General features: G+C 37.1%; 1 protein-coding gene across 1 annotated transcript in view; it reads right to left on the bottom strand.

The window, feature by feature from the left end:
- Positions 1-20,221, bottom strand: part of LOC145277009 (WASH complex subunit 3-like) — a 41,543-nt gene that overhangs the window by 8,915 nt on the left and 12,407 nt on the right. The window contains exons 2-3 of the mRNA XM_080128605.1: positions 4,573-4,737; positions 3,044-3,178 (exon numbers count right to left, since the gene is read on the bottom strand). Of these exons, the coding sequence (XP_079984731.1) occupies positions 3,044-3,178; positions 4,573-4,737 (300 nt within the window). The remainder of the gene's footprint in view (positions 1-3,043; positions 3,179-4,572; positions 4,738-20,221) is intronic.

The raw sequence follows: 20,221 nt of genomic DNA, 5'->3' as shown, positions 1-20,221 counted from the left end.
AATGTTCTACAGGAGAGAACCATGAATAGAAGACTTGCTACGTCTCTTATGAGAAAGAGGAAATAAAGTGAAGAAGAAGGCTTTTGAAGCTAGCTTTGAAGCCTATCATGGTAGAAAAGAGTATTCTTAGCAGCTCTTTCCCAGATACAGAAAACAGTATTCCATCTTAGAATGTATTCGTCTCTTATACACATAGAAGATGGCATCAGAAGTGAGATACCTTTTGTGATGCTTTTGTCAGGAATACATCCAGGAGTACATACATCCAGGAGTACATATATTTTACCAGCAATAATGGCAACGGATCTGATGTAAGTTATCCATTTCAGGTCAGGAGTCTTCCATGAATCTATCTTCTTTGAATTAATATTCAGCAAAAGAGTATAGTTAGGACAATCCATTAATCCAGTGGTTCCCAACCACTGTGCGATGGCACACTAGTGTGTTGCAGAATAATTACTGGTGTGCTGCAAAGCGATAATAGCTGGAAGCCATTTAATTTCATTTTGCTCAATAAAGACAAATTTCTTAATCATGAGCCAAGAACCTTTTACAGTAAAACACTTTCTTTTGGATTGTGGCGATCTCACGCATGTCCAGCAAAATTATTACAATGTCAACAATATGAAAGAACTATTTAAAAAAATAAACTCCAACAAAATACTAACATTTCTGAAAAAAGTAAATCTATATAAAAGAATATAACTTTAATTCAAACCAACTTTACAAAAAAAAAAAAAAAAAAAAAAGGTTGATATGCTGTAAAACCAAACTGAACCAAACTTAATCATGATGACATTACTAAATTTATCAGTCATCAATCTTTTTAATTTTGAGTTATGTGAAGAGAAAGAATTAACAAGTTTTTCTTGTGATTGTGCTTTCAAATGCACAATTAGACAACTTTTGGATTTCTACTTTAGAAGAGTATTCAACTCTAAGTAAAAAAAAAAAAGCCATCAAAACCTGCAATTCTCAGCTTTGTACTTATCGGAACTAGGATTTTCTTACCTAAACAACATTAAAAAAAAAAACGTGAAAGAGTTAAGAGTGTGTCACTCACATTCGCCCACACATTGCAGCAGCAGTAGTCAAGAAACACCGGGTACAACTATTCGACTGACATTATTATTCTATACCAGATATTGAATATAGGATATATTGATTTATACAAATAAAAATTCTCCTCATATAATCTTCTTTATTTTTTATTTTTTTTTACTGTAAGAAGGTTTTATGAGTAGAAAATATTTATTTTTTGTGATAGGTGTGCCACGAAAATTGAAGATAACTCAATGGTGTGCCACCATGTAAAAAAGGGTTGGGAACCACTCCATTAAAAAATTATTGGTTAAATCATTCAAAATTACTCCATCTTTATCATCCAAGAAAATTTGTAGATATTAGTATTCAATAAAAATTTTTTAAAAAAAAATGAAAGGATTTAAGCAAAATTAGAAATACTAGCAAAAATATGAGACTGGACATGTGAGGACGATCTGATCATCCTGGATTGATTATGGATGGCATACGCTGAACTGTGATGCAAAGGTTGCACAATCTCTAACTACTTCTTCCCTGAGTTAACACTGCTTGATTCTAGTGGCAAGAAGAAGTCCAGGATAACTGGAAATAATGCTGAGATAAGCGGAGAGCACATACGGCACCTGGTATTATCAAATCAGTAAGTTTAGTAATGATCAGACCCAATGATGTGTAACTTTGGTGATCTAATGGAGTGTGTGTCAACATGATTATGCTGTATATTATACTACACTATCTTCCTCACAAAGGAGGAGATAATGCTTAGGAGGCTGGTCTTGTAACAACAGGACATATACTACACTACTTCTCTCCAATTAAAAAGCAGACGGTAATGCCTTGGAGCCGGAAAATTATTTGGATGATGAAAGTCGTCTAAGGATCCTTCCTCCAAAATACCAATCAAGAATACATTCTCAACAATCAGCCAAACAGAGACTGGCCATTTCAGTGACCTTTATCTGTCGGACTGAGGTATATGTATTGAGTAATTCTAGGAAGTACACCCCCACTAGCCTTAATTTCCTTCTTTCATCATAAACCATTTGCTAGTTAAATAACTCAAAATGACTCCATTTTTATGAACTAGAAAAATTTGTTGAGAGATGCAAAAACAGTTAAGATATTTCAAACTATTTCAAATTTAATATGTTTGTAGGTCATTTAAGATGTAGAGGAAATCAGTTGATGCTAACCTGATTCTCGCAAGCAGCACAAGCGAAATGGTGACAAACAAAAGTTAGAAGTTTATGAAATGTCTTACGATAACAAGAGACAACCAGGTGAAAAATACAAATCTATATATATAAAAGTGAGTATGTATGTGTGTGTGTGTGGACAATTTTCAATTTTTTGATCTAGTGACTTGACATTTTGTATATAAGGTATCCAGACATGTGGAAAATTTTTTGATCAGTTTTCATCTGGAAAAAAGGGCTGCTAAGGGGTCAAAATTGAAAACTTAGTACTTGAGGTCATCGAATTTTTATCTGTTTCACGAGTTAAGAATAGGTTTGAAAACACTTTTTAAAGATTGTGCCAAGTTGCCCTAATGGTTATCGTACTTGACTCACTGTCTTCAGGTTTTGGTTTCGATCTCAGTTTGAGAATTTTTTTTTTTACTTACAAGAAATGAACTGTTTAGAAAAAAGCATAATACTCGCATGCACGTGTTTCAATTTCTTTCCATTCTTTTACTTCATTTTTTTTAAAGGAATTTAATGTTACGTTTAATATCGGGCAACGCCGGATACATCTGCTAGTAATATAATAATAATAATGATAATAAAATAATAATGGTGATAATAATAATATAATAATAATAATGGAAAGAATAAAGAATATGTCAAACCTTTCTGAAAAAAAAAAATTATAGTTTTATAAATTTGTGTCACGTTTCAAAATTGTGCATGAAGAGGAAAGTGAAATTTTGCATGATTTTATAAAAATTGGCCATAACAAATAATCTGCAAGAAAAAGTCATTGTTTGTTTGCGACTGACCTGTGCTGCTGCTTGTGTGGCTGGAGGAGGGGGAGGAGCAGTTGAACTCTCGCTGGTTGCTACAGGCGACTGGGAAGCAACTGATGAATCTGACGTTGGAACTGTAACATTTTCTAAACCGGGAATAGAGGAAAGCTGAAACAAAAAAGCAATATAAATTTTAAAAAAACAAACAACAATTAACAGATCTACATTGTCTATGACATAATATAATAATAATAATGATGTATATAAAACTCAATGTTTGTGTTTGTTTGTATGTTCCCAACTGAAAAGAAAAAGGATCTAAAAGGTATATTCTTATGTAAAAATTACAAAGGAAGACAATGGAAGTGTTTCCAAATGTCTAACCCTAACCCCTAAAACGGCCATAAGGATATAACTCCCCTAAAACTTTAAATATATCATTTTTTTTTTTAAATGAAATTTGAATCATATGTATAAAGTTCTCAATAGAAGTGATCTTGAATCTTAATCTAACGGAGCTATGGGGGCTGAATCTCCTTTAGAAGTTCAAATGTATATCATTTTAATGAAGGAAGACTTGATGTTGTTCAGATTGAATTAGGTTCACTACTACGTGTTTTTTTTTTCATAATCCTCATAACATATCAAATTTTCACTGTATCTTCTCTTCATATAGTCGGAAGAAAGTGAAGCATCAGAATACTCTCTGAATTAGCAGCTTATGCATATGGTTTCAATTTCATTAAAATCGGTTATACATATTTGAAGTTTTTCTGTCACCATGGTTCACTTATACGTGGAGGCATGTAGATAATCGGCACATGGAGAGAAATGATAGGAGGGGACAGTAAAAACAATGAAAATATAATAGTAGATGCAGAATGGTTCAGTTTTGTTTACAAGGGAAGACCAAGAAAGACATGGAAGGAATTGATAAAAATGAACCCGAGGGAAAATAAAAACCTGGCTTGAGACAGGTTATTTTGAAATTTGATTTAATTTCTTAAGGCCATCTAACATGAACCAGCATATAATAGAGACATATACACATTATTATTATTATTATTATTGTTATTTTGATGGTAATGATTATTATGGTAATGGTGGTGGTGGTGATTATTATGATGTGATTATTATTATGATGGTGATTATTATGATGATTATAATTATGATGATGGTGATGATCTTTAGAGAAATTACAAAGCAGCAAACAGTCTGAAAATTTGGTTTGAGAATACAATAGGGTTACAGTTCAGGAACATTTTGCTCCCCATCTTATTGTGCAGGCCATTTCATCATTAGGTTTGGTTACAGTTAGCGACCATCAACATTTTGCTTCACATTTTTTACAGGCCATTTCATTATATAAGAACATTGTTCTAATGTTTATGTTTATAGAATTAGTGTGATGAAATTCATCTTTGCAGTTAAAGCTGAGTAGCTAATTTTCATATTAGAATCAACACTGTAGCTTAAACCAAGCAGTTAATACTAAATGGTGGGGGGGGGGGAAGAATTAAGAAAAAAAAAATACAAAGGATGTGATTGCAGGTTGTACTTACTTTAGCTTCCAGAATATTCATCATTATTTCCAATCGTTGGATGCGATATGAGAGATTTTCAAGTTTTTCTTCACAGACGCCAGAGAATTTATTCAGAAAGCGGACAGTGTGTGTGACAAAATGGTTAAGAAATGCCAACGTCCGCTTTTGATAGATGGCCTCACACTAAAAAGGAAAAAAAAAAGATGAACCATTTAACTCGGATAGGAAGCAATTGAACAAAACAAAAACAATCAATGTGAATGTATTTGAAACCATAAAAGGACGAGTCAAAGTCAGATAGTAAGCAATCGGATTGTTTTTCAAAGGCGTTTCCTTAGATTAAAGTGTAGTATCTGTTCTGATACTTATCACCTGTAGTCAAAATTGAACTTTCCACCTTGAGAAGGCTATCACCAAGTTCAAAAAGACATCCAAAGTGTTAGAGATAAATTTGATAGTCATATATTTCTCTATGTCTTTCTGTCTGTTTCACTTTTTCTTGGAAACTACTCAGCTGATCTATCTTAACGTTTGTGTATGGGCGTTTGTTTGATAAGGTGCACTGAATTAAGTATTATGGTATCCGTTTGATGCATGGCTAGGGATTAATAAGGATTAGTCACCACAATACCACATTTACTCCACTTTTTCTTGGAAACTAGTGGGCCAATCTAGCTGAAAGTTTGTATGTACCTTTATTATGATAAGGTGCAGCAAACTAAGTATTATGGTACACGTTCAATGCACAGTTATGGATTAATAGTGGTTAGTCATCACAATGCAACATTTACTCTAGAAGTTTGGCATAAAGCAAATCAACAGGCTATAACTTTTGCCAGTTTTTAATAGGCAAAAAGTTTAGTTCTAATATGGTTTCCGCTCTGCTAAATCTACAGCAGATGTGCTTACAGTTATATCTCATAGGATTAGTAAATCTCTTGACGGAGGCTACCTTTCTAGGGCAATTGCTCTTGACATATCAAAGGCCTTTGGTAGGTATGGCATAAAGGTTTATTTCACAAAATCTGCAGCTACGATATAGCTGGAAATGTCTTCTCGATTATTAAATCATTTCTCTCTGATAGATTCATAAGAGTTAGTGGTTGATGGGCAGAAATCAGAAGCTAACAGTATTAATACTGGAGGTCCTCAAAGGTCCATCCTGGGCCCAACTCTCTTCCTGATCTACATTAATGATCTTCCAAATCACATCCTTACATCATTTGTAGACATTTATGCTGATGACACTACTATCTACGGTAGCACATCTAAGACCGTAAACAACCAAGTTCTCTCCGATTCTCTCTCCTCTGATCTTGAGCAAGTGGTACAATGTGGAAAGAGGTGGCTTGTTACTTTAATGCATCTAAAACCAAGCTTTACATCATGAACGCTCCGATCCCCATTTGGCATCAATTGAAATGAATGGCTCTCGTCTTGGGGAGGCCTCATGTTTTGACAAGCTTCTGGGCTTGACCATTACTCCTGATCTGAAATGGAACACATACATTAAATCTGTTGCCAAGGCTGCTGGAAAAATGGTGGGATCCTTCTATCGATCCAGTGGATATCTTACTGCTGATGCAATTCTCTATCTATATAAGAGCCAGATACGTCCAAGGATGGAGTACTGTTGCCACATCTGGGCAGGAGCTGCTAGAAAAGACTTATCTTGCCTTGATAGAGTTCAAAATAGACTTTGTAGCCTCATAGATGTCATTTTCTCTTCCCTACAACCTTTTTCTCACAGAAGAGATGTTGCAAGTTTGTCTCTGATGTATCGTTATTTTCATGACAAGTGATCGACTGAGTTGCAATCTATGGTTCCCCCCCCTCGCCAAACTTTTACAAGAAACACCTATCTAGTAGAAAGCACTATCAATAATTTTCCCCACTCTTTATCTGTGCCTAAATCTAAACATAGATTCCATGAACAAAGCTTCTTTCTTAGAACTGCACGCCTATGGAATTGTCTTCCGTTTTCCTGCTTTCCAGCTGACTACAATATGGTTGTCTTCAAGTCTAACGTAAACAAGTTTTTGATGAGCCGTTCCATATAAGTTAACAAATTTAATGAATTTTCATTACTATCGATTACTTTATTGTCCAATCGTCTACTGTACACTCTTTAATCCTTATCCTCGAGTGGCCTCTTGGCCTTGATAAGTGGTGATGCCTTTGTAAAAAAAAAAAAAAAAAAAAAAATAGCAGAAGATGTACAATTGTTAAAAAAACTAACCAAGGGAAGAGCGAGACACAGAAAACTGAAAATATCTGTGGCAAGAGTTAGACCATCCAAGAGACATTCTCTTTGTTTCAAGAAGAAGTGCTGCATTTGATGGGAAAAATCGCACTGGGATCAGCCTTTGTGGGAAAACTAATTTCCTTCGATGGGTTCTGGATAAAATCCTTATGAATAGATACAGTCCTAAACGCTATATTCAGTGGATGTCTGGAGAAGCAGACCTTGAGACAAATTAACAGCAATCACTAACGAAGGGTCAGAATCAGTTGAGGATGAAGAGATCCCAGGAGAATGGGAGGAGATGCAATCATAGTCATCCTCCTCTTTGGAAGAAAAAGAGTGAGAGCTGTACGTTTGAAATGACAGTTGATTTTTTAGAGAGTTGCCAGGCAGTTGGCTTTCAGTCGTCCCCTGAGAACAGAGGGTCTGTTGTGTTGAGTTGGACTGGTGCTTTTCAATTAGCTGGGATAATAAAAAAAACTTTCATTGTGCATGCTTGTTTTCAACATTATTGTAACGTCGAAAAAATAATAAACATTATTATTTGTTTATCATTTGCTTTTGCTTGGTGTTAGGAATCTTTGTTGCAGTTCTGATTGGACTGACAGACAACGTTAACCCAGTCACAATGTGAAGAACCATCATGGTTAGTGAATACATGGGTATGCCCACATCCTTATTAGTCTGGTTTTCTCAGAACAAGCACATGTGTCCTAACACTATATTGGACTTCATCCATGAAATATATTTGGAATATAAATGATAATGACAATTGCATGTGAAAATGTACTTCGTTCTTTCTTTAATCAATATGCAAGATAATTAAATCACACAGCTTTTCCATTAGATTTTCTAATCTCAATCTGTCATGATAACTGATAACTTAAAAGTCATCGATACTTCATGCAATCAGATTGCAAACTGAACCCATTTATGACTTGACACTCCTAACAAAACTGAATGTTTGATCTTTGAATAACTTGGCCCGTGTGATAAAAATTATCACAAAATTCTTTCTGCACATATCGTTGTTTTGACAACCAATCAGATCTCATAAAAAAAAAAATAAATAAATAAATTTGGGAGGACAACTCCTGGAGTTAATGTAGTATTATGGTGATTGAAGATTCTAGCTAGGAAAATGATAGACATACATAAGGTACAGTGACGACAAGGATGACCATAGAACCCCCCCCTCCCCCAATACTTTTGAATGGCCTAGTGCCTAATTTATTTTTGTATTTTTCATAAATAAATAAATTTTTCAAAGTATTTCCATCATCATCAGCCGCAGCTGACCAAGTTGTATAAAAATAGGTATGTCTCTTTACTCATCCTGCACTTGGGGGCCTCATCATTTGATGAGATGCCATCTCTGCCAATAACCTGTGCTGCAGAAATCCTTACGAGACACAAGCTGACTTAAAGACATTTTACTACTGCAATGACAAATCACAAGCAAGAGTGACAGCTTCCACCCTTCTATTGCTTACTCCAACCACTTGAACAATAAATGGCGACAAACAAGATACCAGCAACAGCTTTTGCAGATTAACAAAAAGTTGTGACTAACAAGGAGGACATTATGAAGATCAGACAATCCTGAGGTATGATCTTTGTAAGTTCTAGACAGAAGTCCGACTCATTTACCAATACCAGCAACAACAGTTTCACATCAAAATGCAACAAGTTCCACTTAAAGATCAAAAGGCACTTCAGCCGAGATAATCATCGTCACCATCAATGGTAATGATTAGGACTAAGACAACAGCATATTCTTTTCATTGTTTTGATTCTCTAGTGTGTCTCTGTTCATATCTTATTTGCTTTTATATAGAGTGATGTGGTTCTCGGTTGATTAACTGTGTTTTATATATACTTGTAAGTCAAATGATAAGAATATTCTGTTGTCATAGCCCTAGTAATGATCCATCCTTCCCTGTCAATTCTCTAATTATGAACTATTCCTTAAAAGATGCAGAGAGAGAGAGACAATGGATATCTCCTGTAAGAGTGCCTGATGTATACTAGTGAAGCAAGGCTTGTACAATCTCCAACCACACTTCTCCTGCATTAGTATTTTCTGATTCCAGAGCCAAGAAGTTCAAGACAATGAGGAAAAGGAGTTAAATGGAGAATGCATACAACACCTGGAATTCTCAAATGGTCACCCATTTAGTATTGACCAAGCTCAATGTTGCTTAACTTCAGCGATCTAATGGGAACCAGCATCACAACATGATGATTCCATATTTTAAATAAATACCAATTTTATATTTTGTTGCACGCATGAGTTTTCTTTTGTTGTTATCGTTACATTTATCATATACGTCGCTTTCATTCCATTTATTTTTTCTTGTTGGGGTCATGATACACTGGACAATTTGGCCTATCGTCCATCCACTCTAAATTAGTTACTCTGAGAGTCGTAGAACTGCTTTATCTGAGGATGTGTTAAAACCAGCATGAGAGATGTCCTATATTGCATTGATAAAAGCAAGCACATAGGAAAAGGAAAACTTTGGTAGAACTGCTGTGATTGTTGTTTCCAATAATACAGACTTGCTCTTCTTTTGGGATCAGAGTTGCAATCATTTGAGAGTAGGATTGATTCTGGATAAAATCTTTCTCCACTGTGTTGCTTCAAAACTTCAAGATCTAAATCTGTTTTCATGACAATATGGAAAACAGTCAAGCAATTGCAATGCTTGAATAATAATTTGCAATAATATATCAATCAATCAATCAAGGTTTTATCACTCAATGAGGAATCCCTTCCTGGACTTAAGCCATCTATCTCTGTCCTGAGCTATAATACATAATTATATATATATATATACATATATATAATTTATTTTTTATCAATATAAACAAATTTATATGGTCATGACACTGGACATGCTAATGTTTCAGACAAATGATGGATTAAAACCAGAAGTCCTCATCGCTTAATAAATGGTTGCTTTCCACATAAGAAACTAGTCCTCAAAATATGTCTCTTTTGTGGAAAGTAATCATTTATTAAGTCGCCTGATGAATACTTCTGGTTTTAACTGACCATTTATCCAAAATATTAGCATGTCCAGTGTCGTCACTATGTAAATTTGTTTATATTAATAACAATATATCTTGCTCTTCTTTTATTGAGCACTCTTAATAACCTTGTTAAATTCATTAGTTATCACTCTTGAATACCTTTAACCTGGTGTATATATATATAAATATATATATATATATATATATATATATATATATAGGGCAATCTTCTAAATTAATGCATGGATCATTATGAATTTTGGAATATATATTCTCAACAACCCATTAAGTAACATGAGCACATTCTTTTTTTTTGTACATTTTATCATTTAGGAGAGTAGAAAACGCATTGTGGATGCGTTATCGGCAGCTCCTGTTACTCTCGCTTCTTCTTATTTGTCCCTCAGTCCTCAATTTTTAATGAGTGATTTTTCTGACAAAGGGAGAAGAAAAAGCTGTTTTCTAGGTTGGCAGTATTTTGCGCGAACAGTTGGCAGAGATGGTGGAAATTTTCTGTTTCTATGTCTATCCTTGTAGCCATGTCACTAGTAAGGGTGCTGGAGGTAAACGTTTTGTCTGGGCTGACGTTATCCGCCTGATAGTCAGGGACCCGAAACTTGGATTAACCACTAAGGAGGCTGTCCTATCAGCAGGTGCAAAGTACTGGGGCTGCTGTATTGCCATTTGGTGAATGGATTCTGGACCATGCAGTAGCTTCTGGTGGGGCCTCTCGATGCCATACTAGTGGGTAATTGTTACGGCTTTACCTTATCATTAGCTACAAAAAAAAAAAAAAAAAAAAAAAATTCTTCGTTTCTTTTTCTCTCTTAGTTTCCCCTCTCTGTCCTGCTCTTAAATCTGACGACCTAGTCCACAAATTCCAAAATTTCATCATGACAAGTTTCAAGAAAAAATACACGATTAAACCCGGTTCTCCAACTTCCAACATAGACCCCTACTACCATGTCTCCTTCTCCAACATCAGGGGTCTACGTTCTAACCTTCCAGAGGTTGAAACCCAATTACAGGAGACTAAACCAGACCTTTTATTTTTAAGTGAAATTGGCATTGGACAGGCTATTTCCCTAGAAGAGTTCGCAATTAAAGGATACTCTAACTTAACTTCTAAATCTGACCCCCAAGATCGCCATGGGCATAGAATATGTGCCTATATTAGGGATAACTTTCCATGTGATAGGGACATCTCCAGGGAAGATCCTAACTGACCCTATATGTGCTTCCGGGTTGCTTTAGCTCACACTACGGCATTTATATTTACTCTCTATCGCCCCCATAACAGCGGAGTTACTATCTTTCAAAGCATATCTGAGAAAATTGACCAAGTCCTATCTGCTTATCCTTCAGCTAACATTCACATATGTGGTGACTTCAATGTTCACAACGTCGAATGGTTGACCCACTCTAACAAGACCGATGATGTTGGGAGGTTCTGTCATGATTTCTCCATTGCCTATGACCTCACTCAGATTGTTCAGGAACCCACCCGTGTGCCCGACAATGACGGCCAGTATGCGAGCCTACTAGACCTTTTTCTCACAACTTGCCCTGAACTATGTTCAGTTTCTGTTCTGTCGCCTCTTGGATCTTCCGACCACTCTGTTGTATCAATTAAGATAAAAATGAAATGTAATAAGTCCCCAGACGTACCTCTCCATCGTACAGTATATCGATACACTAAGGCTGACTGGGATAGCTTCCGTACATTTATATCTGATCTACCTCTGCATTCCATGTTTAAAAAGGATGTGTCCTCTATAGTATTAGACCTGACGGAATGGTTAATTGTAGGTATTGACCGTTTCAGCAAAAACCTAACAGCCAGCCATGGTTCTCTCCAGAATGTGCTGCTGCCATTGCGCATAGAAATCACTTTTTCCACTGTTTCCAACGTAATAGATGTATGAAAACTAAAGTCGCTTTCAGGACTGCCAGCAACCATTGTAAGAAAGTAATAAAGAATGCAAGAGAGTTGTATGCTCAATCTGTTAAGTCCAAAGTAGCTGAACAGCGGCTTGGTTCCCACCAGTTTTGGCAAATAGCAAACAGAATCCTGAACAGAAGCGTGTGCTCCATCCCAACTATTATCAATGGACTTGAGGTAATCTCGTCAGCATCAGACAAAGCCAAACTCTTTGTCAAGAACTTTGCAGCTAATTCTACCCTTTGCGATCAAGGCCGCCAACCCCCAATATTTCCTCCTGTATCAGAAAACACGCTATGTGATATACGTATATCTGTACGTGATGTTGCCAAGCTAATCAAAAACCTTGATTCGAGTAAAGCAACTGGCCCTGACGGTATTCCAATTATAGTACTCAAAAAACTTCAACCTGAACTAGCGCCCATACTTACAAAACTGTTTAAACGTTGTCTTAAGGAGAATAGTTTACCATCTCCCTGGAAAATTTCATCAGTATGCCCTGTATTTAAGAATTCAGGTGATCACTCATCCCCCTCTCAGTACAGGCCAATAAGTTTCCTGTGCGTCATGAGTAAGTTGCTGGAATCTGTGTTAAATACAGAAGTAATCAACCATCTCAACAAAAATAACCTTCTTAGTGACACTCAATATGGTTTCCGTTCTGCTAGATCTACAGCAGATGTGCTTACAGTTATATCTCATAGGATTAGCAAATCTCTCGATGGAGGCAACCTTTCTAGGGCAATTGCTCTTGACATATCTAAGGCCTTTGATAGGGTATGGCATAAAGGTTTACTTCATAAGATCTCTAGCTATGGTATTGTTAGAAATGTCTTCTCAATTATTAAATCATTTCTTTCTGATAGGTTCATAAGAGTAGTAGTTGAGGGGCAAAAATCAGAAGCTCACAGTATTAATGCCGGTGTCCCTCAGGGATCCATCCTGGGCCCAACTCTTTTCCTGATCTACATTAATGATCTTCCAAATCACATCCTTACATCATTTGTAGACATTTATGCTAACGACACTACCATCTATGGTAGCACATCTAAGACAGTAAACGACCAAGTTCTCTCCGATTCTCTCTCCTCTGATCTTGAGCACGTAGTACAATGGGGTAAGGAGTGGCTGGTTACTTTTAATGCATCTAAAACCAAGCTTCTCTCTTTACATCATCAACATTCTGATCCACATCTGGCATCAATTGAAATGAATGGCTCTCGTCTTCGGGAGGCCTCAAGTTTTGACAAGCTTCTTGGCTTGACCATTACTCCTGATCTTAAATGGAACACGTACATCAAATCTGTTGCCAAGGCTGCTGGAAAAATGGTGGGATCTTTCTATCGATCCAGTAGATATCTCACTGCTGATGCTATTCTCTATCTATATAAGAGCCAGGTACGTCCAAGGATGGAATACTGTTGCCACATCTGGGCAGGAGCTGCTAGAAAGGACTTGGCCTGCCTTGATAGAGTTCAAAATAGACTTCGTAGCCTCGTAGGAGATGTCCTTTTCTCTTCCTTGCAACCTCTATCTCACAGAAGAGATGTTGCGAGTTTGTCTCTGATGTATCGTTATTTTTATGGAAAGTGTTCGACTGAGCTTCAATCTATGGTCCCCCCTTGCCAAACTTTCACAAGAAACACTCGTCTAGCTGTAAACACTATCAATAATTCCCCCCACTCTTTATCTGTGCCTAAACCTAAACGTAGATTCCATGAACAAAGCTTCTTTCTTAGAACTGCACGCCTATGGAATTGTCTTCCGTTTTCCTGCTTTCCAGCTGACTACAACATGGTTGTCTTCAAGTCTAACGTAAACAAGTTTTTGATGAGCCATTCCATATAAGTTAACAAATTTAATGAATTTTCATTACTATCGATTACTTTATTGTCCAATCGTCTACTGTACACTCTTTAATCCTTATCCTCGAGTGGCCTCTTGGCCTTGATAAGTGGTGATGCCTTTGTAAAAAAAAAAAAGAAAAAGAAAATAGCAGAAGATGTACAATTGTTAAAAAAACTAACCAAGGGAAGAGCGAGATACAGAAAACTGAAAATATCTGTGGCAAGAGTTAGACCATCCAAGAGACATTCTCTTTGTTTCAAGAAGAAGTGCTGCATTTGATGGGAAAAATCGCACTGGGATCAGCCTTTGTGGGAAAACTAATTTCCTTCGATGGGTTCTGGATAAAATCCTTATGAATAGATACAGTCCTAAACGCTATATTCAGTGGATGTCTGGAGAAGCAGACCTTGAGACAAATTAACAGCAATCACTAACGAAGGGTCAGAATCAGTTGAGGATGAAGAGATCCCAGGAGAATGGGAGGAGATGCAATCATAGTCATCCTCCTCTTTGGAAGAAAAAGAGTGACGTAGATTCCATGAACAAAGCTTCTTTCTTAGAACTGCACGCCTGTGGAATTGTCTTCCGTTTTCCTGCTTTCCGGCTGACTACAATATGGTTGTCTTCAAGTCTAACGTAAATAAGTTCTTGATGAGCCGTTCCATATAAGTTATCAAATTTACCAAATTTTCATTACTAATGATTACTATATTTTCCAATTTCTACTGTACACTCTTTAACCCTTATCCTTGAGTGGCCTCTTGGCCTTGATAATGTGGTGATGCCTATGTAAAAAAAAAAAAAAAAAAGGTGCATCCATCCAAACTGGCATCCATCACCATAAAAAAGTTTTAAAATTAGTTAGGTACAAAAAATTCTATAAAGAAAAGAATTGCTCCGCATCAAATTTTTAGTCACATATTTTTAAAAAGGACCTAAATAAGTGTCTTGATTAATCAGCAGGTAATCGGTAATCGGCCTAATCAACCACTTTGTTGATTAATCGATAATCGGTCAATTTGCCGATTAATGGTCCGATTAATTACTTATCTCTTTCCTCTTAATTTTAAATCATTTCATTACTGCCAAGTGACTCATCAGTAGGGCTATGACAACAGAATATTCTTATTGTTTTGACTCTCGAGTCTATATCCAACACAGTTAAACACAGTTAATCAACTGAGAACCACATCATTTTATATTGCGCAAGCCTTTTCTAGTCTCACACAAACACATGCGTTCACATTTCAAGCTATATTACTTGTCATATACATACGCGCACACGTACATATATTCACGTTCGTGTACATACACTCACATTCACGTGTATATACACACGCTAACGTACACACGTACTCATATACACGCACGCATAGACAACGTCGCTTCCCCTTTCAAAGGAAATCCACACATGCGCAAAAGACCACCGGAAACACCTATAAAAGAAAGAGCAATAAACGGCTTCTTCCTTTTTAGGACCAGCTTTCGAGCTGGTCGGTCTACGGACCGACAGCGTGCCTTTTCGGGATGCACGCGCGTACCTCACACCACTTGCTACTATGTGGGACAAGAAGCTAATAGACCATATTTACACTTTATACGCTGTCTCTCTCCATGAACTGGATTGACATTCTCACTCTTTCTCTCTCTATATATACAACTTGTCCCAGAGAACACCACCGCGTAGCTGACTTCTAACAGGGCACACAGTTTAACCCTCTATCCTTTTCTTTGTCTACACAATGGACTGCCATTTCTCGTTCCATTACATTACTCACTTCTCTTCCCACGCGCGAACAAACGATAGTGACCCGAACGTGAGATGAACACACATTTCCTTTTTCTTTCTACACCACCAGTCCAGCAACAAACGATGGTTACACCCGCGTGGATATGAACACATGTTATATCTAAAACATTCATTCTTTCAACAGTGAATAAACGACACGTTTATCTTATCCATCAATTAAGTCTTTGTTTCCTTCATTCCATTCGTTTCATTATTTTCTTTTGTAATGGGATTAGGATGTATATATGCATCCTAGTCCTCTACAATATAAAAGCATATAAGATATCAACGGATACAGACTCGAGAGTCAAAACAATGAAAAGAATATGCTGTTGTCCTAGTCCTACTCATCAGATAGTTTTGACACATTAGCATAGTAACTGCTAATTTAACTTAACATTTAATTAATTGCCTTTATTAACTAAGGTTACAAAATACAAAGTACAATTTCCAATTCTTAAATGAATATAATTAAACATATGCTCTCATAGTTTATACAGTATTTAAAGTTGAATACTTTTAAGTTGTAATGTAGAAACATTAGAGTTTGTCTATTCTCAGGACAAAGCCTGTCCCTCATAGGTTCATACATATTACCACCTGTACTAAAAAGCCTTTCACCCTCAACAGATGAAGGTGGTGCGCTTAAATATTTTAAAGTCAGTTTATTCAGCAGTGGTAAGGTCGCCTATATCTTTTTCCACCACTGAAATGATTATCACCTCTTGTGAGTAGTTGTAAAGTTACACAATGATCCAGTTCTTTTGTGCACTTAAGCATAAGGGACTTGCTCCTCTCTCTCCCCAATTTGAAATTGAACAAAACGTAATGAAATAAAATAATAACCCCAACAAACACCAAGATTAAGCCGGACAATTATGCAAATAAAACCAATTCGGCTCCTCCCTTGAGGCTCGCATTCACAAATATCCGTGGGCTTATAAGTAATCTAAATGATGTAAAGTCTTACCTCTTAGTAAACTCCCCGGATATCTTAGCATTAAGTGAAACAAACCTAGCCTCCTAAATCCTGTCTAATTACTTTAACATGACAGGATATCTCCCTCTCTACCACAAAGACTTGGATAGATATATGCATGGGCTTGGAGTCTATATTCGAAGCACCTTTTCCCTTAACTAGAAAGTAACATCTGGAATGAGATGACCAAACCTTTATGTGTTTTCGACTAGCCTTTCATCACTGCGTTACTTATATTTTCTCTACAGTTCTCCTTCAAGTCAGGACTGTACTCTAATCGATCATGTCTCTGATAGTATAGACGTAGCACTCCCCTTAGATAGTAATGCCCAAATTCATGTGTTCGGTGATTTTACTGTCCATCATAAGAATTGGCTCGTTTTCTCAGGTTACACAGATGCAGCTGGACACTCTACTTATAGGCTTTTCACACAGACAGTCATATTCCCAACCCACCTCCCAGATAATGACCATTAGCAAGCTTCACTTCTAGACCTATTTCTAACCACAGTACCTGAGGATTGTATAACCAATGCTCACAGTCTATTTGGAAATGCAGACCATCTAGTGGAATCAGTAGATATTGCATTCAAATCCCAACCCAAAACATTTCATAGATGCTAGAAATCATTGTAATAGAGTAATAACCACAGCCAAAAGAAGACATGCTGAAATAACCAGGGAATGCATAGAATCACAGAAGATAGGAATTCGCGAGTTCTGGAAAATTTATACTAGTGTAGTGAATAAAAGACAATCAGTAATTCTCCCACTATCCAACCAGAAGGTTGCTTGCACAGCAACCAAAAAAGGCAGAACTGCTTGTTCGGCGATTCGCCTCCAACTCCACTCCAAAACCAACAAACAACTCCCTCCCAAATTTCCCTATGCAGATGGAAGCCACAATTAATAATATGAAAATCACTCATTCACATGTCCACAAAGTCATAAAAAACTTAGACACCTCCAAGGCGTGTGGGCCTGATCTCATTCCTGCTATACTAATTAAGAAATGCTCAGCTGAGCTAGCTCCCATACTTTCCAAATTCTACAACAAATACCTTGTTGAATCTTGCTTCCCTAATAGCTGGAAGATGGCCTCTATACTACCAATGTACAAGATTTCTGACAAAAGGACCAACCCTCTCAATTATCACCCTATAAGTCTCCTCTCCTCTATGCCAAAATCTTTGAGATGCTAATCAATCAAGCACAAGTCCACCAACTTATTAAACTAATCTTCTTTCTGACAAAGAGTATGGATATAGGAAATTTTGTTCTACTACAGATATTTTAATAGTCATCTCTGAATGCATATACCTTGCACTGGAGAAAGCAGGTGAAGCCAGGGCAGTAGCCCTCGATATATCCAAGGTCTTTGACAAAGTTTGGCATGAAGGGCTGCTAATGAAAATCAAATGGTATAACTGGATGAATACTAAATATAATTAAATCCTTCTTAGACAATAAGACCATACAGGTTGTTATTGATAGATGTTCATTCAAGCAGCATAACATTAATGCGAGAGTGCCGCAGGAGTCGAACCTTGGACCACTATTATTTCTGATATTCATCAATGACCTCCCCGATAATATGAAATCTGAGATGGATATATTTGCTGATGATACAACGCTCTATAACATGCATGAGAGAAGAATGGATGTACACAAATCCAAGACAATTACTGAATCCTTAGAAAATGACCTCCAGACCATAGTTGAATGGGGACACCAATGGATGGTGACATTTAACGCAAGTAAGACTAAGTTGCTCTCCTTTAACAATTACAAGAAACCTCTCCAACCACCGATATCTATGACAAATAACACCCTACCTGAGAATTTTCCTTCAAACTCCTCGGCTTAACATTCACAGGAAATATAGACTGGAATAAATACATTGAGGACATTACGAAGGTTGCTACAAGGAAGATGGGCTCCCTCTATCGTGCTAGAAAACTGCTCACACCTGAGAGTGTCCTGTAACTCTATAAAGCCACCATTTGCCCATGTATGGAGCATTGTTGCCACATCTGGGCTGGTGCATCTACCACTAGTCTCTCCCCCCTTATATAATACCGAGTCTGAGATGGGACATCAGGGTCATTGCGAAGGCTGCTGCAAGGAGGGTGGGCTCCCTCTATCATGCTAGAAAACTGCTCACCATTCGCCTATGTATGGAGTATTGTTGCCACATCTGGGCTGGTGCACCTACCACTAGTCTCTCCCCCTTGGATAAAACCCAAAAAAGGGTCTCCAATCTAATAGGTCCCCATTTGTCAATTAGGCTCCAACCCCTGTCTCATCGCCGCAATGTTGCATCCCTGTACCGTTTTACAAGTATTTTAATGGAATGTGCTCTAATGAACTCATTGCACTTGTGCCCCCTCGACATACATATCCCTGACAAACTCGCTTAGCAACAAAATCACACCCCTTCACTGTTGAGATTTCTAAATGTCAGTTAGACTTTGGAATTCTCTTCCTGCTACCCAAACAGTACTAATATGCAAAAGTTCAAATGCAACATAAACCAACATCTTAATCTTTCTTAGGCATGGTCCCAATTAGTATCCCCTTACGTCCAAGTGGCAATATGCCTCGTCTGGGGTGAAGGTGAGTAAAAAAAAAAAAAAAAAAAAAGAAAAAATTGTGATTCTTGTATTTCTGTTGTAGTTGCAGTCACCAGGTTTAAATCAGCTTCTACCTGCTCTTTGATTTGTTACTGTAGGCTTATTTGAAGCTAATTCATTAAACAGGCTTGAAAGAGAATTTTACTTTCACTTTGATCTTCTTGTCTTTCAACAGAACTTGATGAAGTGTATCCTGCCGATTCTGCTTCATTATCATCAGTAGAAGATGTAGAATCCAATTCTTAGTGTTTTCCATATCATTCTTTTGAAATTTAAATTTGAATCTTGGATCTAGGAAAGTAGACACACACAAGTTTTTATCATTTAGATAGAATGAAAATCTTGTTTCCTTTGATTCATTGAATTGTTCAACAGTGGTAAAGATTCTATTGATGTCAGAAATATCAGAATTAGATTGGACAGCTTTTGAAAGAAATAACCTCAAAGCTAATATTATAGGTATTTTCATTGATATGGTTGACGTTCTGTGACTTTTTTTTTTTTTTTTTTTTTACACAGTGATCACCACTTATCAAGGCCCGGAAGCCACTCAGGGATAAGGGTTATTGCAAGTACATTACGTTAGTGTGGAGATTTGATGAAGTGTTTACTTAAAGGGGCGGTTCATTAGGAATTTGTTAACGTTGGACTTGAAGACATCCAAGTTGTAGTCCGGTGGGAAGCAGGCAGACGGAACAGAGTTCCACAGTCATGCAGTTCTAAGAAAGAAGCTTTGTTCATTGAATCCACGTTTTGATTTAGGCACAGATATGGAGTGGGGGAAATTTTTCACAGTGGATTCAGCTAGACGGGTGTTTTTCGTGAAAGATTGGCGAGGGGGGACCAGAGGTTGGAGTTCAGACGAGCACCTGCCATGGAAATAACGATAAAACAAGGATAGGCTCGCAACGTCTCTTCTGTGGGAGAGAGGTTGCAGGGTAGAAAAAAGGACATCCCCCACTAACCACGAAGTCTATTTTGTACTCTGTCAATGCAGGATAGGCTGTTTTTAGCAGCTCCTGCCCAGATATGGCAACAGTATTCCATCCTTGGACGTACTTGGCTTTTATATAGATAGAGAATTGCATCAGTAGTGAGATATCTTCTGGAGCGGTAGAAGGATCCCACCATCTTTCCAGTGACCTTGGCAACAGACTTGATGTACGTGTTCCATTTCAGATCAGGAGTAAAGGTC

This window comes from Euprymna scolopes, chromosome 5 (genome assembly GCF_053919585.1).
Source record: "Euprymna scolopes isolate OS-2025 chromosome 5, ASM5391958v1, whole genome shotgun sequence".
Lineage (NCBI taxonomy): Eukaryota > Metazoa > Mollusca > Cephalopoda > Sepiida > Sepiolidae > Euprymna > Euprymna scolopes.
This window is presented reverse-complemented; position numbering and strand designations above follow the sequence as displayed.